The sequence below is a fragment of the Meleagris gallopavo genome, chromosome 8 (genome assembly GCF_000146605.3).
Source record: "Meleagris gallopavo isolate NT-WF06-2002-E0010 breed Aviagen turkey brand Nicholas breeding stock chromosome 8, Turkey_5.1, whole genome shotgun sequence".
Classification (NCBI taxonomy): Eukaryota; Metazoa; Chordata; class Aves; order Galliformes; family Phasianidae; genus Meleagris; species Meleagris gallopavo.
In genome coordinates, this window is record NC_015018.2 from 14,266,802 (window position 1) to 14,287,910 (window position 21,109).

General features: G+C 42.5%; 2 protein-coding genes and 1 long non-coding RNA gene across 5 annotated transcripts in view; 2 read left to right on the forward strand and 1 right to left on the reverse strand.

Annotated features, from left to right (window-relative positions):
* The first annotated feature begins 4,575 nt into the window (after positions 1 to 4,575).
* Positions 4,576 to 11,428, forward strand: LOC100539048 (dual specificity protein phosphatase 13-like). The gene is made up of 3 exons (XM_003207950.4): positions 4,576 to 4,803; positions 5,118 to 5,335; positions 6,545 to 11,428. The coding sequence occupies exons 1-3, from the start codon at positions 4,643 to 4,645 to the stop codon at positions 6,742 to 6,744; spliced, it is 579 nt and encodes a 192-aa protein (XP_003207998.2). The 5' UTR covers positions 4,576 to 4,642; the 3' UTR covers positions 6,745 to 11,428.
* Positions 11,429 to 13,410: 1,982 nt separating this feature from the next.
* The window catches only part of LOC100540595 (dual specificity protein phosphatase 13-like), a 16,314-nt gene continuing 8,615 nt past the window's right edge, over positions 13,411 to 21,109 (forward strand). Inside the window, exon 1 of one of the 2 annotated variants that reach the window (XM_010714369.3) lies at positions 13,411 to 14,648. The gene's annotated coding sequence lies outside the window, so the exon portion shown is untranslated. Of the gene's footprint in view, positions 14,649 to 20,256; positions 20,591 to 21,109 lie in introns of those variants that run through there. The other variant, XM_031554413.1, reaches the window with a different exon arrangement.
* Positions 16,471 to 21,109, reverse strand: part of LOC109368788 — a 20,494-nt gene continuing 15,855 nt past the window's right edge. For both annotated transcript variants that reach the window (XR_004160494.1, XR_004160495.1), the window contains exon 5: positions 16,471 to 17,662. This is a non-coding gene — a long non-coding RNA (uncharacterized LOC109368788). The remainder of the gene's footprint in view (positions 17,663 to 21,109) is intronic.

Sequence of the window (21,109 nt, forward strand, 5' to 3'; positions counted from 1 at the left end):
GCGGGAGGCGGCGGGCTGTGCGTCCGCGTTCTCCGTTCTGATTGTACCGAGTCGGGGTTCTGTGTGGCCGTTCCTAAGCCCGGCGAGGTGCGGGGTCAGCCCCTGCGGACGGTTGGTGGTGTGTTTCCTAGGGGCCGCAGGGGACGCCCCACAGCCTCATCAGAGAACAGCCGCAGAGAAGCAGGGTTTGTTGCTCATCGAGATGACAGCAGAGCCTGTCTGAACTGTGGTGGGGGTACAGCATCCTCTGTAGAAATACAGCGTCGTTTGTTTTTCCCAGTACTGGCTATCTGGAGATCATTTGGAATACCTTGGTACGACCTGGATGGGGGAAAGCTGGGAGTTTCTCACCACGCTGAACAGAATTATCTCTAATTTTATTATTAAACTTATGGACACAGAGTTAACCACACATCACTTAAAAAAAACTGCAGTAAAACAAAACCCACCGACAACAAAAACGTGTGTTGCCACGACGATATCCCTGTCCCTCATTCAAAGACATACATGTAGAAAAAAACCAGCAGGGCCCTTATAAAGCTCTGTTTCCATATCACACCATTACAAAACATTCCTCTCTTCAGCTGCGCCGTTATTCTTTTTGATGGTTGTAGAAAAAAAAAACAAATCTGAATGCCAGCAGCAGGCTGATAGCACTCAGTCATCTGTCCAAGGTGATCCCGAGCACAGAGGCGGGCAGGACAAGTGACTGATGGAACTTTCAGGCAACTCCGGTGCTCCACAGCCTATAAATAATACAAACGGAGGGGATCGTAGGGGGCAGACAAATTAGACCCAAATGACTGCAGAAATTTATTTTGTCTATCAGCTGACATTTAGCTTTCAGCCTTTTGCAGCATCATCATGCAATCTGAAGAACATTCAGAAATTTCTGTATTGATGTAATTACAGTGAGGTCCCATAGAAGTCTCCTGAATTGTTGCTTCCTTTGAAATAAAAAACACCGGCGCCAGTGTTTCTCCATTAAGTTAATGAGCTAAGCCTTTCAGAGAATTTAGTCTTGCTCTCTTTCTTCAGAGGAAAAAGGGATCTTTCGCAATCCTGATGCACGTGCAACTACAGTGAAACAAAGGAAATTTTGCATTTCAAAATGTTTCACAGCTACATCAAGTTGATGAGTCAATGGGCAGCCTGGTGCAGCTGCACAGGACTGTACACTCAGTTGTATCTGTTCTACATAGATGAAACACTGGACAGGCAGAATGGAAACCACTCTGCTCATTATTCAGTGCCCCAGTGCTGGTTTGAAGGTTCTTATCTCAGCAGTCTGTTCCATCCAGCTTTTATATTTTACATCATACAAAGCATAGCTTCCCAAATAAGTGCTGGAGTTAGAGGTGACCTACCACTTTCTTTGCCAAGATCTGGTTGCCTCTGCAGGCAGCACAGGAATGAAGGGCTGTATTAGTCCTCACAATGGTCCCCTTTTTTCCCGTGCACCAGATGAAAAACTGACAAGTCCAAACATGCCAGTGACAAACTGTACTGCATAAAGGTATGATCTGAGAAATAAGCAAAAATGCAGCAGACCTGAAGATAATCTGTTAATAAGCAATTTTGCTTACTCCATACCCAGCTTGTTTGCAACAAGAAATGAAAAATTAGAAGCCAAAAGCTTCTTATCCCAGTTCCCTACAATGTTGATTGCAAGACCAGCATGAACCAACAGTCATGCAACTCCCTGAATTCAGACTCCAGGTTTTAAAGTTGGAAAATGATCTCTGTGTGTACATATATAGTAAGTACACAGGACTCAAGGTATGTTATATCAGCAACAGATGTTCATGCAGTAAGTCCCTGGTCAACAGTGCTGTGTCAGCCATAAAAGTTGAAGAGAGAGATGTATGCAGGCTGGCCCTGCCTTGCAGGGATTACCCCTGTGCTTGGCTGATGGCCTGGTCTGCATCAGCCCTGTGGCATCCGCAGCAAAGGAGAGAGCCCTGCCGCATCTATCTGAAATAGTCACTGCCAGTGCCATTTTTCTTCTACTGAGTTTCATTGTCTAACAGATATTTCCAAAATGACCGAATTAGCTTACACAGAAAAGTGATAAGAGCACAATTTAGGACTCAGAGTGCATACGTAATAGCTATTGAGCCACTGTACTTCAAAACTGATAACTACTTTCCTTTGCTAGCACTTGATGCTTTTTAAAGAGTGAATTATCTAGATATGTGCTTTATTTAGCAGAAATTTCCACTAAACCTCATTCTATCATGGTGAATTATGTCACCCCATGCTATGTTGATCTCAGTTTGACAGGCAGTGCCAATGCCTACATGTCAGTCTGAGAATTTGTGACAAATGATGTGCTATTGAAATTTTTGGAACTACTGCAGATTGCCAATAAAAAATCTTTAGAATATTTAATTACATTGGGTTCATCTTCAGATTGAAAATTATTTATTCAATTTACACAGTTACATTGATCCAATATTCAGGATGATATTTAATCACAAAAAGAAAGGAAATTTTTATTGAAATTTCCCAACCAGTTCCAATTGCAATTTATTATGAGGAAAGGAAAAAGATGTATGAATGTAATGCTGTTTTTCTTTTTCTTTTGAAACAGTCTTTGTCATTAAATAATAGCGTTCACATTCAATATAATTTGAAATAGTCAATCTCCAATAAATGTCAAGACCATATGCAGGAAATGAAGGCCTCAAATGAAGAGAGAATGAACTGCTTATGAAAATTCTCCTCTAGCAAAGAATACACCATGGTAAGGAAGGACCTTTAGGTAGAAGTGCTACTTGATCTACATCACTTTTTTTTTTCTTTTTGGAGAACTCTTCTCTCTACAGACCAAGTCTTGCCATATCATGTTTGTGATCTCAGTATGTGTGTTGAAACACATCAAATCAGTTGTGTGAACTTTCAAGCATCTGTTTTCTCTTTAACTTTCTTATTCGCACCATGGAAGAAAAACAAACTGAATTGCTAAGTACTAATCGACTTATTTTTTAAGGCAGAAGATGAACTTTTCAGAGCAAAAGCCAAGGAAGTGAACACTATGTGCTAAAGCAGACAAAATTGTGCCATGGATTACAGGCACATTTGTGTTGTAGAACACCAGAAAATCCTGTCTCACTTAGAATTGAACTAAATGTACCAGAACTCAATTAGTTGAATTCTTCTTCAACAATTAACCATCCCAAAACACAAATCATGAAAGCAGGCAGAGGAGGGAGAGTACCCGATCCTTTGAAAGTGCAGGTGGGTGTATCTATACAGCCAGGTTTGTTTATGCTAGCCGAGCTTCTGTGCTGGTGCATTTTCACTGTAAATCTTTTTCTTCTTTCAGAGTAGGTGAAAAGATCCTGATTCTAGTTTTCATGGGAGAGACAAAGTTGTCACGGGTTGAAATTAAGTTGGGTTGACAGCAACACTTTAAATAGAAAAGCATCCATGAGCACCCTGGTTTTGACCAGCACACATCTTCCTGGCAATGCCATGCTGCGTGCTCATACAGCACTCCTTGGCTGCTGCCAAGATTCATGGTTCCCACCTCTTACGTTACTAGCCAGGGAATGTTTGATCCCAATCACTGCACCAAGCACTACCTACAAAGTGATCAGAAAGGCATACTCCACCAATTAAAAGAATGCCTTCTGTCAGGTGCTGTTAATCATGCATTAACTTCAGCTAGAACAGCAGCTATTTTTAACATCACAATTGCCAAATGTTTAGCTTAGAGTTGTCCGCTATCCTAACAGGCAGGAGGATGTCTGAATTCTTGGTACCTTGGAAAGCCCCTGCTACAGATAAAGCTAGCTTTTCCCTTATTGAGAGTCTTCATGCTTGCTGCTTTTTACATTCATCCTGAGTTGCTTTAAAAGGGCCACAAAGGAAGTAAAGCTGTGGAAAACCAAAGCTACCTAGGCAAAAGTTTACACCTGGAAGGAAAATCCCACCAAAACTTCTTCAACAGTGGAAAAGAACGAGTGTACTGTAGTAATATACTGGAGGAAGCAGTAACTGCAGTAGAAAAGAATAGACGTGTAACATACAGCTAGGCTCATGTTCTTTTACATGGTGGAAGAAAGAAACAAACAGTAGATTCATGAAATAAACTTCTCTTGATTATTGATGATAGGCAAGACCTCAAAATCTATTTGGTGTTTAGTCTTCTAGTGATTGTATTGGTAGAACCTACCAGTGCATTTCTAACCCTCTAGCAGCTATACTTTTAAGTACCTCTGACTTACTGTAAGATACTTGCTCTGCATCTTGCATCAGACAAGTTCCCATTTTTCCTTTATCAGGACTTTTATGGCTATATAATGAACAGTCAGGCCTCACTGGCTGCCACTACTGCATTAGGGGCATCACTAAGGGCCATCATGACATCCTATGGGTTGGGGGCTGAAGATCTAGGGAGACGAACTGCAGGAAGCAGACTGAAACCAGCAAGGCACAATTAGGTCCAGCAAGACAGCCAGCCCTAGGGAGGGGGCTCGAGGACGTTACAGTATGGGGGCAGTGGCAGGAACTGCTGTCAGCACCTGCTCCAGCCCATCTCCCTACTGCCTTGTGACTGCTGTGGCTGCTGGCAGTGCTCCAGTGCCCAGGACGCTGCCTCTAGCTGCTGGGAGCAGGTCATTTCCCCAGCTCTCATATGTCTGGGGAGGAAGTATTGGGTCCCTCGGGCTCCCCAGGGCCTGGGACATGCATGGAGGACGTCCCCTCACTTAAGGAGCTGGAGCAGCTCCTGAACACTGGGCGGCCTTCTTGTAACCACGTTGATGAAGTGTGGCCTAATCTCTTCTTGGGAGATCTGTAAGTACAGTTGCACAGAATGATTGAACTTTAATGCCATTGCTTTACATTATGCTTCTCCAGCATATTAGTGTCCCTTATCGATGTGGCATTAGGCAGCTCATAGTTTGGCTGATTGATGTCATTTGCAGTGCAGACTGCAGTTTCTGAGATAATTTTATGGCTGATTTGATACTTGGTCTTGTTTATTCCTTGAACACAGTGCACTGGTTTATGTTGAGTACAAGGCATAAGAGATGCAATCGCTGTGCTGTTCCTGCCCTGTGAGTATCTCTGTACCAATCTTAATTTGTTTATGTTGGTCTTCTTCTTAGAGTAACAGCTCACAACAGATTTGTTTTGTGGAAGATGGGTGTTACCCACGTTTTAAATGCTGCCCACGGCACAGTATACAGCCACGGAGGCCAGGACTTCTATGGAGCTACCATTGATTATTATGGTGTGCCAGCACATGACCTCCCCAGCTTTGACATAAGCCAGTTCTTTTTCTCTGCGGCAGAATTTATCCACAAAGCCCTGAATACACCAGGAGGTATAGAATGATCATTGTTCACATTTGTATGTGTGTTGGCAGTCTTTCATAACCAGTCAGGCCCATGAGCTCAGTGGTGGATAAGTCAGTACGCAGCCTACTGCCAGTACCTGCATGGTAAAGGTAAAGCTGTGCTGTGCAGGTGGATAGCTACAGTTTGGTTCCAAAATAGCAAGGAAGACAGTGAAAAGTTGATGTGAAAGAAGGATGAGCAGTGGCTGAGAGAGGCAGGAGTAGAGAGGAAAGGAGTTAGAAAGAAGAGAGAAATATCAGGAGGGAAAGACCTGTTCAAGAGAAGAAAAAACATATATCTGATACGGAAGCAGTCTTATCTGGTCTAGTCTTTTGACACCCTCTCGTGGCAACTGTATTTGTCATAACAAATGAATAGGAAGATGAAAATTCTGATTTCTTCAGCCACCACCCATGTGAAGAGGCCCACACACTGTGAATGATCTGTGAGAACAAGGCCCGCAGGGCTGTGTTCCCAGGGAGGAGATTCACCTTTACCCAGGGGAATTTACAGTGTGTTGCACAGGAGACTGAGCGTCTTGGCACTAGTGCTATAAAACACTATGCATGTATAAAACACTATGCATGTATTACATAAAAGACCGCTCCTTAGCATGAGTAAACTGGCATTGATGGAGCTCTTTCTCACATGTTCTGCCTTCAAAAGAGAAATACAGCCACGACAAATTGACTTATTACTTAATGATGCTAGGCCAGTCATCTTTCTTGGTGGCTGATGTGTTAGTGCCATCCTTTCAGGCCAGGCTGCAGCATTCTTCTTCACCTAAGTAAGCCTTTCTAAAAGCACTGGGTCTGGTTTTCCTCTTGCTCACAACAGAGCAACATCATTGCTTTGTTGTTTTTTTAACTTACCAGTGTTTCTGAAATCAGATTGTAACCTCATAGCACTGCTCATACAAGTGAATAGAACAATTGCAAATTAGACTTAACAGTTAGCAGTTCATCTCTTCTTGGACTAGGTGATCTTAGTGGTCTTACTCAACCTTAAATGATTCTATGATTTTATGATTCTATTCTATGATTCATGTCTATTGGAACGGTAAAAAGTAAATTGTTTGCTGTGTAATCATGACCAAACTGGAGTTGCCTTATCTTCTAGTTTAAAACTTCATGCACCATACTGCTTCTCTTTTATGGTTATAATTTGCCTTTCTTCTTTTTTTTTTTTTAACTTAGCTAAAATTTTGGTACATTGCGCAGTTGGAGTAAGCAGGTCAGCATCTCTAGTTCTAGCATATCTCATGATAAATCACCACCTGCCATTGATTGAAGCCATCAAAACAGTGAAGGAGCATCGATGGATTTCACCCAATCGTGGCTTTCTGAAACACCTGCGAAATTTGGATGTTCAGCTACGGCAGAAGAAGGGCTGCTAAAAGGGCAAAACCTTTACATATGCTTTTCTGAATTTCATTTGAAAACCACTGTGCATATACTACTTCCCAGGATCAGTACATATTAAAGAAAATGAAGAACGCTATGCATCAAAGTAAAACAACAAACAAAACCAAACAGAACTGTCAGTGGGTGCATTCTGGCAGCTGACTTCCTTCAAGACGAGCACTGCAAGAGTGAGGCTCTAAGCACTACCTGCTACAGAGCTGTTGCGCACAGTGTGATCATACCAGAGGGCTCCACTGGAGCTATGAAGGTGGAGTGAAGGTGTTCTTGTTCTGTGCTAATGCCAGAGGCAAGTTCAATAATTGCATCTAGCAGTACTGTGTGTTTGAGTCCCCTTTTCTCAGGAGTGTAACACCATCTTCTTCAGTTTGGTTACAGTTTTCATAAGAAAAGCTTGTTGCATTGCACGATTGGTGATGTGATAAGGACAATTTCTTAGGCCCTCGTGCTCTGCTGCAGACACCTTTGTCTTTTGTGGGTCTCTTAAATATTATGCTGCCACAGAGAGCTGTGACATATCAGTGGAATAAACTTCCTCTGCGCAGCTCTCTATGTGGTCTCAGGGTCAGCAAACCCACAAGTTTTTCTTATGTAAATATGCTGACAGGAAGGTACTATATATGATGTTGTATATTGAGGATATTGAAAAAGAAGACAGATTTTTAAGATACTTTGTAAGTGTAAACTCATCAGTTCTGTGTAAGTGGCTTTGAATCATTTCTGTTTTGAGCAGGTAGGAAACCTAGGCATTCATCATTACCAGGGAGCTACTGGCATATGTTTTCCTGTGTTTGCAAGTTCTTGCCCACAGTAAATGTAGATTGCTCTAAGGGCCTTTTGGATGTCAAATCCATGAAAGAAGCTGCTAAGGAGAAATTTTGGCTTTAAGCTAATAAAGCACTTACTTTGCACCATCCCTCTGCTCCTTACCCCTCAATCTGCAAGCAGGCTGCTGAGCCCCACTCTCAGTGACTGCACCCGTGCCCCAGCAACTTGAACCTGAGCAAAGACATCGCACCCCATTGCCTGTCCTCCTGCCTGTACTCAGTTCCTTCCCAAATTTAAGCTGAAACATAAGCTGATCTGACCTCTTCCTTCTCGAAGGATTAGTCCAGAGCCTGGAAGGAAAAAAGCATCAAAGATTCAGGAAGTCCAAGTGTTACTTTCCATCCACCTCTGAATAAGGGTGCTGTCTCCTTACTACAGTGTCTTGTCTATGCTCCAAATTTGAAAAGTTCAATTAAAAATAAGCCTAAAACCCAGACAGTCAGATCCCCTCCTGCCTAAACACGCTTTATTTGATTTAAGTTCATCTTGTATTACTGTTTTTTAAATTCAGCAGGGAACGGAGTTAGCTTAAGTCAATAGCTAGGCTTAATTGATACAAGTTAGTTTAAAGCTGTTTTGAGGCTGTCACTTTTCCTATCGCCAGTTAATCAGTTACTTAAGCAACTTGATTTTTAATACAGGAACAGCATTTGCAATTCATGCTACCATTCTACCTGAAAATTACCTTGTTACCTTGTGGTGAACCGTGAAGCAATAATCAAATCTGTTTTTGCCCTTTGCTACTAGTTTGATTTATTGATTAGCTGCCCTTATGAACTTTCTCTGCCAGACCAAGTAAATACATTTCTGCATGCTTGTTTGCATCTGAAGCATCAGGTCTCATTATTTCCCTTCTGCTGGAAGAGGCTTGCAAAGAATATTAGAAGGCATAAGTAATGGTGACTTGCGGTTTATAATTCTTCCTTCCCAAACCCCTATTACCCTTAATTCTTGAAGAGGCTGAGACATGGATGCTGATTCTGCCTAGTGGTTATGGGAATGCAGATATCCCTCTCTATTTCAATGCTTTGCAAAATAAGCATAAAGATCCTTTCAGAAGTCTGTTCAACTGTCTGTTCAGATTTTCCTAAGTCTTGCCAAAGAGCTCCACTGGCAAGAGAAAGAGAAAACTTTGTAATATAAAAAATGATCAAATAGAAAATTGCATTTAAACCCCACCAGTGCTAGCATAATCTTTATGCCTCACAAAGCAGCAGAGCAGTGGAGGAGGAGCTGATTTTGCTTTGAAGTTCTCCATTAGAGTTAATAAGGATTTACATGAGTTAACATTTCAGTATAATTTATACTTCATTCACATTACAGTAGATTTCAGTCTGGAAGCCTTTTGAAGACATGGCACTGAAAAGTCTGAAATTCATGTGAGTGAAATAAAGCATCTTAATGGCTTTAGGCTGGGCAAAATTAGACACGTGCGAGAAAGATTGATGGAACCTCCCATCACGATAATGCTTTGTGTGCCCCTTAACATCTGTCCCACAAAGCCACAGCTGTGAAAGCTGTTCCCATTGCAGATTAGTACCTGCTCTCTTACGTGCTGTTCATCCTATGAGGGCATTGTTTCACAAGGAGCAGAGTAGTGTTGAGTGGAGCCAAGTCAGTATGGCATCCATGCCACTAATGATATGGCAGTGATTTTGTACAGCAGGACTGGCATACCCCAGTGGATGGAATAAATTGCTTAGGAACTCTTTTTCAAGGGCGCTGGCAAGTCACAGAAGTGTTTTAAATCTGTGAAGGTAGTGTTGCCTATATTTCCTGCCTGCCTGCATTGCTCCTTTATATTCTGTGCACCACTGGCTCCCGCTCTGCGCAGGGAAAAGGATTCCCATCAACATATGCAAAAGTAGTAAAATTAGTCCCGTAACCTCTTGAAACAGAAAACACTATCTGCTGTGGCTTGATAGGAAGAAAAGAGACCTTCTCCCTGGTCCCTTACTCTGTCCATAGTTGAGGCTGTGATGGGACGTGACATTAATACTTCCCCCTTTTCTACTGTCAGCAGAAAAAAATGCATTTTGAATTTTGGTTTGGAGAGTTATGCTGAGGATCCCAAACAAATGAAAAATACTGCCTTGCCAGCAACACTTTGTTCGGAATATGCACATGTCAACAGGGGATGTACGATGAGGGAAACTGAAGGTGCTGAAACTCCTCATTGAGGGGGGGGGTCCCAGTCTGGAAGATGTTTAGATTCCTGAATGCAAGATCAGTGCCTGCTGAACTGACCTGAGCATGCAGGCTCACCCAGAGGGATCTCCTTACCCAAGACCCCACAGGTTACTGTCAGTGTTTCATCCTCTTGAGACAAACAGGCACATAGACCTTCCTGCCCAGGCTGGCCTTTCCTCAATATGGTCATATATATATATACGTTCAGTATTTTTCTAAAGAATGCACCTGACAAAATCCACAGCAAGGTTACCTAGGATGCTGCAGAAGGTAGAACTTTACGAACATTAGAGGACTAATGGGAAAAATTGTGGAGCAGAAATTTGCACAGGGTTACCAAATACACAGAAACTCCAACCAGACGTGGAAACTCATGAGCTGGAGGCTGGGAGAGCATTAGAAAGTGGTGTATCTCACACTTGTGCAGTCTCATTTTCTGTCTGCATCAGCTTACAGCCACAGGCAAACACAAGGAGAGTGGATTCAATGGGGCTGTGCAGAGGCCGTAACAGCTGCTGCTCTCATGGCCTTTATTTTGAACTCGCCTCTAACAAGAGCCGTCCTATTTCCCAGTAGTTTATTATTAGAACTGGGTCACATGAGACACTGGAGATTGTGTCTCCACTGCACTGACCAGCATTTATTTTGTGGGGAGAACTCTGTGCTGGCAAGCACAGCAGTACTGCTTCTGTGGGAAGTTGTAGGGGTGGTTATTTTTTGGTAAAACTTTGACTTAAAGCAGAACTTTTATTTCTGTGGGTGCTCCTGTTCATAGGGGAGGCAGCACTCAGCCCACTGGGGGACCTGTCAAAGCGCATGTCACTTTTAGGGACAGCCACCTGTTTGAGACCATCAAGCAAAGAGCATGCTCCAGTGTGTGGCTACCGATGGGCCACTGCCCGGGGATGGTCAGACAGCCAGCCAGGAATGCAGCGAGTCCAGCATTCCTGCAGCCCAAAAACTGCAAGGTGGAATTAAAGCACGTGGATGAAGAGCAGCCTGAGCTCTACACAGGCCGTATGTAAGTGCTATTTGAGGCTGAAGGGCTAGGGAATACAGCTCTCATTAACACATGCTGTCCAACTATTTAGTTAGTGTTGTTAAGCTTAGTTGCCTTAAAATAGCCTATGATTAGCATGGAAGAAAGCAAAGGGACTGCTCATTAAAGAAAAAAACAATACACATTACAATGAATTAAAAAGAGAATAAAATTCTCTTTAATAATTCCCATAAATTAAAAATTATAGATTAAAAGAAGATTTCCTAAATGCTGCAATATATAACATGTAGACCTCAAGAACTAAAAATTAAAAAATAATAATACTAATGAATGGTGGGAAGAAATACATAGATAACAACAGTGTGTACATGTAGTAAGTAAGAGATGAACTTTCAGCTAACAGGAGTGTAGAGGTTTGCTAATGCAATAGCTGATCTACAACAGGGAAGTTACAAAGAATCAAAGCCTACAATCAGCAAAACTGCAATTTGTTCATACTATCAATGGGCTTTCTTTATTCTGCCAACATTTAAGATGAACAACATTTCAGAGTTAGGTTTCATGGCATCTTCTGGAAGTGTGGAAAAGAGAGAGAGGATTTGGATTTAGGGCACAACCCAGTGCTAAGCAAAGTCAACAAGCAGGGATTGTTTCTGTACTGCCATGACTGTGCCACAGCTCGTGCCAAATAACCTAAAGCAGTACCACAAGCTGTCACTGCTGGTTTCTGCGGAACCAGCTATGTGCAGTTTCTCAGGAGCTGGACTAAATATCAATCTAGAATTAAAGCTGTATTCTCTAAGACATACTTTTCCTGATGGTTTTATCAGAGATATGATAGTCAGCCTCTTTAAATGAGTTAAATATAATTCATCGTATACTGTGCACTATAACACATTAGGTACTCTTCACTATAAATAAAGTAGGAATGGCTGACTTTGCATGGTGTCTTTTATCCTGGAGGACTTTGAAGTGTTTAATAAATTGATTATTAAATAGTGTCTGTCTGTTAGCCATTGCTGGCACACAGGACAAAGTCCCTTCAGGTTGAAAGGTGAAATATTTTTAAGTGATATGCAATAAGAAACTCTGGGCCCAAGATGTAAAACGTCCAGCAGAAATTCAGCTTCACACTGAATTTTAAGCAGGCAGCTTTATCAACTGGAGCTTAATCAGATTAGCAAGACTAATACTACTCCAGCAAAGAAATGCCACACAGTTGCACCCTGAGGCAAAACGGTTGCTAAAACATGAGCAGCAATCACACCTCAAGACCAGCTGTAGGAAGACCTGAGTTACCTTGTGGACTGAATTTTTGCAAGGTGTTTGGGCCACTGACTGTAGTCAAACGGAGCCTGTGATACCTGTAAATTTACAAGAAATACAACCGTACATTTTCTGCAGAAATCACGACCTTTTACCTTTCTTTCACTACTTTACTGTTTCTTACACGAGTTTCAAAATGTTGTAGATGCTAGGGTCTGCAGACAGTAACATTACGAGGTAATAAGAAACATTGAATTGCTTTCTTTCATGAGCCTTCATATATGATTCTCTGTAGCTTTGTAGTCCATAACAAGGAAGGCCTGAGGAGGCTTGATGTCACCAACTGCTACACATTGCACGGGGAAACAAAGGGGGACTGAATGTTCTGTGGCTACGAATGTCATCGTTATGGAATACCTGCAGAGGACTTTCACCTTGGTATGCATTTCTGTACAACCTCAGAGTACATTCACAAGGCCTAATGGTTAGCTCCTCCCCTGATGAACCACTGCTCCAACACAGCAATTTCATTAAGCGATCACAGATTACTTCGGAAGCATTAACTAAACTTCACTGAACCACTTGGATAAGTCTAACTACCTACTTACAGATATTGCCTCCATGGCAGGAGAGAGCACAGCAGTGTCCTGAAAGATAGGAAGTAATGCACGTAACTATAACTATGCCCAAATCAGTGGCAAAGATGACACATGGGCTACTGTAATCACCAGAGGGTGTCTTCTGAAACAAGAGAAAAAAGCAACTATAATGATGACATAGGAATGATGCTGTATTTTAGTGAATGGGAAGAAAGGCACTGAGATTTCAGTTGAAAAACACAGATTTAAAAAAAATATTTTTTTTCTAAAGGTTGTTTTTTGTTTGTTTGTTTTTTTAATTGGTATGTAAGAATACACAGCATATAAAATGTTACTTTCTGGTTTGAAAAGTAGCCCAAAGCTGCAAAGAGCCATAAGAGACATACCAGTTGGCCATTTACAAAGCCTAGTGCCATATGTTTTCCCTCTTTTTCTGGACTCACATCTCTTATATCAAAGAGTCGTTCTTGATTTATGAAAGGGATTAATGTAATATCCTGAAGGATACTTTATCTCAGCTGCCATAAATTGGATCTTAGAGAGATGAGATGCAAGTAAGGCAGAAGTACCAACTAATGCAATTGGCACTGTACAATGCAGCCAGGAGCAGCACAACATACATTCATTTCTATTCTGCAGGAAAATCTTGGTTCCTTGTATTCTTGGAAAAAGCAGATCTGCTCCCCTTGGGCTGGCTTAACTTATCTTCTGTCATTTTCCTCAAGGCAATGCTATTCAAAGAGTTTTCCATTACTGAGCAATTCATCAAGCTGAGGGTTCCTGAAACAGCTGCAAGATTTAGATATTGAACAGAGATACAGTATACGCCTATGTAAATTCTTATGAAATATAAGATCAAAGTGATGGGAAGTAATGTTGGACAATCTAAATATGAGATAAAGATCAAAGGAATGTGACATAAAGCTTTGCTATCAAATCTGTTTCCCATCTTTTAGGGGACAGTGGGATTTTGCAGTTGCTCCTTACTAATTTGGTTAAATGAAAGAGAAAATGTGTTCCCATTTCATTGGCCACTCCATTCATGAAAAGTCATAAAACTTGACTTCAGGAGAAAGTTGCTCAATGTTTAAATAGCACTGAACTTAAAAAGATGGTAATGTGCTTTGTTACATTGGGATCAGCAAAGAAAAAGAGAAACAAATGTGGAATTCCAAGATGTACAAGAAGTCACGCAGACTGGTGAAGAGAGGTTTACCACCCTGCTGACAACTGATGTTCAGCTCCCAGGGACCTCCCAGAGGCGCCTTCTTTCCACCATGTCTCTACCCAGCTCTATCTTAGCCTTATAGACTTTAGACTTACAGCAACACATTGCCATAAATAAAATAAAGCTTTCTTTTCATGCTCAGAATCTCCCATTACCACCTACATTCTCTTAACACAAATAGTGCTGTGTCTTCAGTGCTAGTAAACACATAAAAAGTTATTTAATTTTACAGGGATATTTCATAAACTACCCACTCTTTCAGCCCTACTCTGCTTGCCCAGAGCATCTGTCTACTGTCAATGTTTTGCAAAGGAATAGGAACTGCAAAGATAAAATGCTAATCAGATTTCTGAAATGAATACCTAAATTGGCAAGGTGGCAACTCCAGCATCTCAGCATGAGCTATGTAGCATTTGTTCTGAGCTCATTTGCAGCATGTGTGTATTTCTGCGCAAACGAACAAGTTCGGAACATCTGTGGTGGGGACAAATCAAACCTTGAAGAAACTCCCACAAGAAAAGCAGTGGTGTAACCCAAGGCTGAATTAGCCCTCTTATTTCCAAAAAGTCTACCGAGGACAGTATGGCCTAGGAGGTGTGTATAACTGGCAGGTGCTCAAGTGTCAAAATAGAAGCAGAATCACGGGCGGCATACATCCTGTGCTCCGCGGGCAAGACGAAAACAAGAAAAGCAGTTGAATTGTTTGGTGTAAAAAGCAGCTTTCCAGGATCACTCCAGCCACGGTGTCGTTGTGATCAATCCGCATTGGCAAGTATCAGTTTTCCATATATGTTTCGCTTAATGCTGGCTGCCTGCGGAGAGCAGCTCGGGCAGGCTGATGCATGCTTGTTATCGCTGGCGTAAATATCTCTGCCTCGTGATATTATAGCACAAAGCAGCTGGACTATTTGAAAATCATTTAAAAAGCACTATAAAATTAGGGCTCCAATGCTCCTATTTTATGACTTTCATGAGCAGCCATTGCCTAGAGAGAAATTATCCTCTTTATTTTCAAGGCTAAAGGTTCTTTTAACATTCATCAAAATCGAAGTGCACCCTTGATAACACATTGAACTGTTACTTATCTAGTACAGTCTTCTTACCTTCTGCATAATATCACATTTGAGATCTCAGTTCTTCATATACAGCTCATTCCAGTGTGTCTGCTGTTATTTTCACCAAATGAATTTGCATAGTTTCAGGAAAGGCTGGCTTATGCCCCAAAACATATTTTTTGCATAATTCTTTATTTTTATATTTTCAATTTCTAGAACAATAGCTCTGAATGTTTTTGTTACTGATCCTTCTATAAAAAATGGTCAATTACCTCCTCTGGCAATGACTTTTCACAGACCAATTAAGCACTCTAAGGGAAAGATTTTCAAGGGCATAAATAGTGCTTAGGTGCATAGCCTGATACATTCCCTATTTCTGCCTTCGAAAAATATTTCCCCCAATAAAAAAAGTCCTTGATAATTTTTTGTTTGTCTATTGTTTCCACAGACAGCTTCTTTGCTAAACTCGGGAAAATGGTGAGTGAAACAAAGTAAATGCAAAGAATAAGGATGGAAATCCATTCTTTTTAGAAAAAGAAAGGAGCACAACTGTATTGACGATACATAAAGCTCAGATTTGAAGGTTTCTGCAGAAGACATCACATGAAATTCTTGGCCACAAAGGCCGTGAACACACTGTCTTGCAACTCAGGAAGACCAGTGCTTTCCTCCAAGTTGCTTAACCTCTCGTAGGTTTCTGTAAAAGCCCAGTCACTTCATTAGCCACGCATCAAATACAGACTGAAAATAAATATTTAGAAAGCCATAACCTTAGCACTCTTCTCAGAATTTCCTTTTCAGCCAGGATTTTATCTGTATTTCCTCTGGGGGTGGCAGGCTGCATCTCTGTGCCAAAAGATGGCATGCTTTCAGATCTGTGCAGACAGGGAAGGCTGCTGCTATTAGGGCATGCTGAGAAAGTGTGTAGCCATGCAGAGGAGTTGTGAAGTCAAGGCACAGTATCCTGTGATGAGGAACTGTCACCGGCCAGACGGCAGCCTGGGTGTGTGCAAAGAGAGCCGTGCCATTGCGCCAGCACCTCTGCTAGCAGAGTCGGATGGAATATTTAACTGGTCATCAGCCAGTTTTCTGTTCACCAACTGGATATGCTTAAGCTAACAAAGGGATGAGATGGAGTTATGTGGTAATCACAGTCATTGACACAGCAAACTGGAGTCATGAATAGCAGACCCTCATACAGTCTGCTGTCACTATGGATGTAGAAAGTGGGGCAGACATTTAGTAAGCTATAACAAGAAGGCATGTCATCTCTGCAGCAGATTTTTGAGTTCTAACAGTCAGCAAGCCACTAGTAACCTTCCTCAATCTGATGGTGCCACAAAAAGGGAAAAGGACCCAGGTGAGCATTTCAGGCCAGATTTGGCCTTTTGGGTGAAGCATGACGTAGCACTCCAGGCATCACAATTCTTACCTGTGACAATGATCAAGCAATGGACAGGGGACGAGCAGCAATCCAGCACCACAATCATTCCTGTCTTGGGTCTGCAAGAGCTTCTGACCTTCTGAGCTCATTTGTGTGAGTGTTTTTTCCCTCTCAGGTATATAGCCCTTACTCAGCAGAAATCTTTGCAAAATTCTTTAACCCAGGGCTTTCAAATTCCTTGACAGCCCTGAATTTGCCTTTGTTTTAGGAATGAACTATCTGTACTGAATTGTTTCTCAATATTATCTTCACTCAAAAAGAAGAAAAAGAGAGAGAGAAAGAGAGAGGGAAGGAAGGAGGGAAGGAGGGAAGGAGAGAAGAAAGGAAGGAAGGAAGGAAGGAAAGACAAAAAAGAACCCCAAAAGCAAAAAATGCAAATTAGCATTTAATGTAAAGTCTTCAATACTAAAAGGTCAGAGAGGGTTTTCTTTTCAAGCACAGAGATACCTATAGAATGTTGTTTCCCCAAATACATACTTGCCTACTAAAACTTCAACATGTAAAGGGTTTGTGCTTGCTCACCTCAATTCCAGAACAGGATTCAGCATTCCTTGAGATGCTTTGGCAAAAATGATCAGTTGGTGAAAGTATAGCAAAAGGACCTGGGATGTAGGATGTTCTGGATGAGGCAGCTTCAAAAGCGTCTCACAATCTATTAAACTTACTCATTTTCAGGAAGGCTTAATCCACTTCCAAATAGCAGGGGGTACCCAGTACCTCTGGGTGGGCAGCTGACGGGCAATAGAAATCCCTGTAAGCTGACAGCGTGCTTACGGTGTCACCAGCAGTTCCAGTTGCCATCACTTGCTTTCCTCACAAGATGAAGGTTATTCTGCTGCTAACCACAGAACCAACCTGAGACCAAAGTCTTTTTGACTAATAGAATAATATGAAGAACAATACCTTAAGAAGCCAAGCAGGACCAGAATTCCAAGAGTAGAAGGCACTGGGGTCTGTCTGAGCATCATCTCATGAGAAAGTGGTGTTGCTGTCCAGCTAACAGGCATCTGTATTATCAGTTGTATTCCCTCATCATCACATCAGTTAAAAGTTCTGTGTCAACCATGTGGCTAATGGGTCAGTTTCCCCTGGAGAAGAGAGAGGAGGTGTCTGAGCTGACCGCTCTTTCTCGTCCACTGTGACGCCCAGCAGCCCATATTGCAGCCAGTCTATGCTGCAGCCAGTGCACAGGCATGTCGTTCATCCAGTGCCTGCCTCTCTTCCAGCAGCAAGGTGAGGGTGCTTGCACTGCTTGGAGTCTTCTCCTACCACGAGTGGAGGAACTGGGAAAGGAAAGATAAGTTAGTCTGAGAAGAGAGAATAAAAGACAGAACAAATCAGCCTGATTTTCACCTGGGCTGATAGCATTATGTGCTGGACACCAACAGAGCCTGGTTTGTTACAAAAAATTTTGGCACTGGAGCAAATCCAGGCCGAATTGCATTGTGCGTAGGAAGAATGAGCACAGTTACAGGCTTTTCTTATACAGAAAATCTGCATAGAAAAGGATACAGTGTAGATCAGTTGATGAATCTGTCCTAGTCAATAGCAATTTCATTCATCGAGTACCCTTCACATTTTTCTCCCATCCAGCCACAGCAGTTTCTTCTACGTCACTATCAGTTCTCTAACAGCCAGCCATGAGTGCACTATTTTTAAAACACACAAGGTTGCTTTCTTCTGCCATCTTCTGGCAAAATGGAAAAACTACATTGTTTCAGTACTCGCCCTACTGTCGAGTTGTTCTGAGGCAAGGGCTGTCAGTAAAGGCAGCATGCAAATCAGAGCAGTCGGCATAATTGGGAAAAAATGTGGTCCTTCTTGTGTACTGAAAGCCTGCCCAACTCTTCCAGCTCTACCAGCTGATAGAATAGCAGTGCTCCGTTGGCTATCCCAGAACAAAATGTCTGCTTTGTAGTTCCATGACACAAGATACCTTTGTTTCCTTTCCTGATAGGCATGTAAAGATTTTCTTTCTACAATTACGTATTTCTAGTCTCCCAATGGAAACATCACATATCGTGCTGAAACATGTTACGTGATTTTTTTAATTCTAAAACCAATTACTTTCAGGTTGTTGCTAAAAATGGGTATGAACTTAAATTAATTTTCTTGTTCTTTTTTGAGGTTTTGGAGTTTTTTGTTGGTTTTTTTGTTTTGTTTTGTTTTGGTTTTTTTGCTTTTCCTGCAATCACAGAGATTTTTTATGAATGGCTTAGTCTCAATCCTCACTCTTCTGCAACAGCTCTTCCCACATAGTTTTATTAAAAATATGACAGTAATGTATGATAAATATTAAAGTTAGAAAAAGAAGTCCAAAACAACAACAACAACAACAACAAAAACAATATTTCACCTTGAAATAAATGATTTAGAGATAGTAAGAAAAACTATACACAAAATTCCAGCCTGCCAAGGGAACATAAGAAAAGCTGCTAAAGGCACCTGCAAAAATGACTGCTTGGGATGCCAGGCACTGCAGAGAAAGAATGGTAATGCTATTTATGGTGCATGGATGGCTCCCAGTGCCTGAGAATCTCACAAATATATTCCTGCTCATTGAGAGTTTCTCAGGCAGAGGAGAGCCTTCCCAGGGTTGTGCTGGAGGCACAGTTAGCAAGAGGTTTGCTTTGGGAAAATGGACTGAAATGTGCAGCCTATCTCCCATGTGTCTGTTCCAAACAGCCTCTAGCAGGCACAGCCCCCAGCAAAGCCTCTTAGCTCAGCCCTGGGCATCCATGGAGCTGTGCTTTGCTGGGAGCTTGGCCTCCCTCCCACCCTACCAGCTCGGGCATCAGCCTGCAGCCCATGCAAAACCTCAGCAAGCTTCACAAAAACGACAGTATAAAGCCTGATGAGTGAGAGGTAGAAAAAGCCCTTCTCAAAAGTTCTATTGCACAATGGCCCTTGCTCAAGTCCTGCCCGATGCTGTGAGGCTCTGAGGTATCAATACTGTGCTTTGGGCATAGGGCAGGCCTGTGGTGCATCAATTGATCAAAAATCAGCCATTTAAAACCTGAAGAAAAATTGCTCTACTCCACACCAACAAAGCTGAGAGCATCCTTTGAGAGTTCTACGATTTCCCTGGAAAAAAAAATTAAGTGCCAAAATAGATCTTCCACTGTGGAGTACGAAGTCTTTCTGCTCTTGATTCTACTGCAAAGAAACTGCAAAGATTTTGTACAGCTTTGTCAACTTTATCAAAAGGTGTCTTTTTCATATGTACCCTTTCAAGCAAGGGAGAGCACTTCACTGCTTACAGTAACTGTGCAGGGAGAGACAGGCAGCTGCAAGATACCTCTGCCAAACGACTGAGAAATATGAAAAATCATTGACTCGTGCCTTCAGATATTCTGAAATCTTGAGAGCTTGACAGCACCATCAATTTTGTATTGACAGCAGCAGTCAGACAAAAGTCATTTGAGAAGTAAATTGAGGAGAAGAAAAACAGTCCTTAATCCACTGTTACACAAATCCATATGCCTGCAGAGGAGCTGGTGCTTAGGAGCCTTTTTTAATAGCAGTACATTAACATCTTTGTTTGTCTTTCCCAAAGCTTGCAAAGCTTTTTTTTCCCCCTCTCAGAATCCGACCTGTTTGACAACACGTGTCAGATGGTCACATATCAAGCCCATAACTGACATCTATTGACAGCTCATGACACCGACAGCATCTCGGTGTGGAGCTGGCAGTGCCACTGAGCCTTTACCCATATCAAGGTCACTGCTTCTGTTCTGGCTGGAGCTCTGCCCTTGGGCACATGCTGCCCCAGGAAGCTTCTGCCTGAGCACGTCACATGCCGCAGCCGCTCTGCCCCACTCCTTACATAAGATGGGAGTGAAGTTTCTACTATTAGAAACAGTTAGTGGCATGGCAAGCTGGGACGCTGCTGATCACAGCACGCAGCACAGGAATGGCTGCTAGCAGCGAGATTACAATTACAGCTATTTTAATTCAGGCAGCAGCATCAGGCAGGTCGAGATGTGCCAAGAGAAACAGTAGTTTGGAGGTCGTTTCTGTTTTTTGTTTTTAATCCCTATCAGTGGTGCCCTGGACAGCAGTGTTCCAGAAGAGAGCCAGGGGGGAGAGCATCACTCCCAGCTTGATAGACATCCACAGCCAAGTCGGAAATTTCAGTAGGAGCCTGTGGAGGGCAGCGCTGTCTTGCTGGGGATAGTGCACAGAATAGCTCAAAGATGCCAGCTGCTAAGGTAATATTTTATTTATTACTTTTTTCTCCTTTGAACCTGGAATCTGCAGATGCCAAAGCTGCCATCCTGCAAGCAGGGAAGATGCCCCATTTCTGCACCTGTCAGACCCATTTGCATACCCTTAGGATGTAGGCAGGTGCCATTGCCCAGGCCATGCAGCTCTGACAAGGGAGGCTGGGGGAGGCAAGATGGAGCTGAGGTCAGCACCGAGCTTCTCCCCCATGGAAAGATATGGCCTTGGAAACACATCTGGACTGGTTGTTCCTCAGCCCATTTTCAGCACCTCACGAGCAGAAGCTGATCCCCTGCAGCCCACTACAGAGAAGCTGCTGGCTCCACCAGAAAGGTTGGCCATGAACAGAGGCATCGGGCAAGGCAGAGCAGTGGAGTAGTGCCAAGGCTTGGGCTCTCCCTGGCCAGCCAAGCAGCATTGCAGTGTGGGGCAGGGGGTCCTGCAGCTGGCAGAGCCATGGCTACACTGAGGGCTGCTATCTGGCATCTTTCCCAAATCATAAATTC

Excerpts from the sequence above, each read along its gene's own strand:
- LOC100539048 (XM_003207950.4), top strand. The coding sequence starts at position 4,643 with ATGTCTGGGGAGGAAGTATTGGGTCCCTCGGGCTCCCCAGGGCCTGGG. Across the intron at positions 4,804-5,117 it reads AATCTCTTCTTGGGAGATCT|AGTAACAGCTCACAACAGAT; the intron begins GTAAGTACAGTT and ends TCTTCTTCTTAG. Across the intron at positions 5,336-6,544 it reads AGCCCTGAATACACCAGGAG|CTAAAATTTTGGTACATTGC; the intron begins GTATAGAATGAT and ends TTTTTAACTTAG.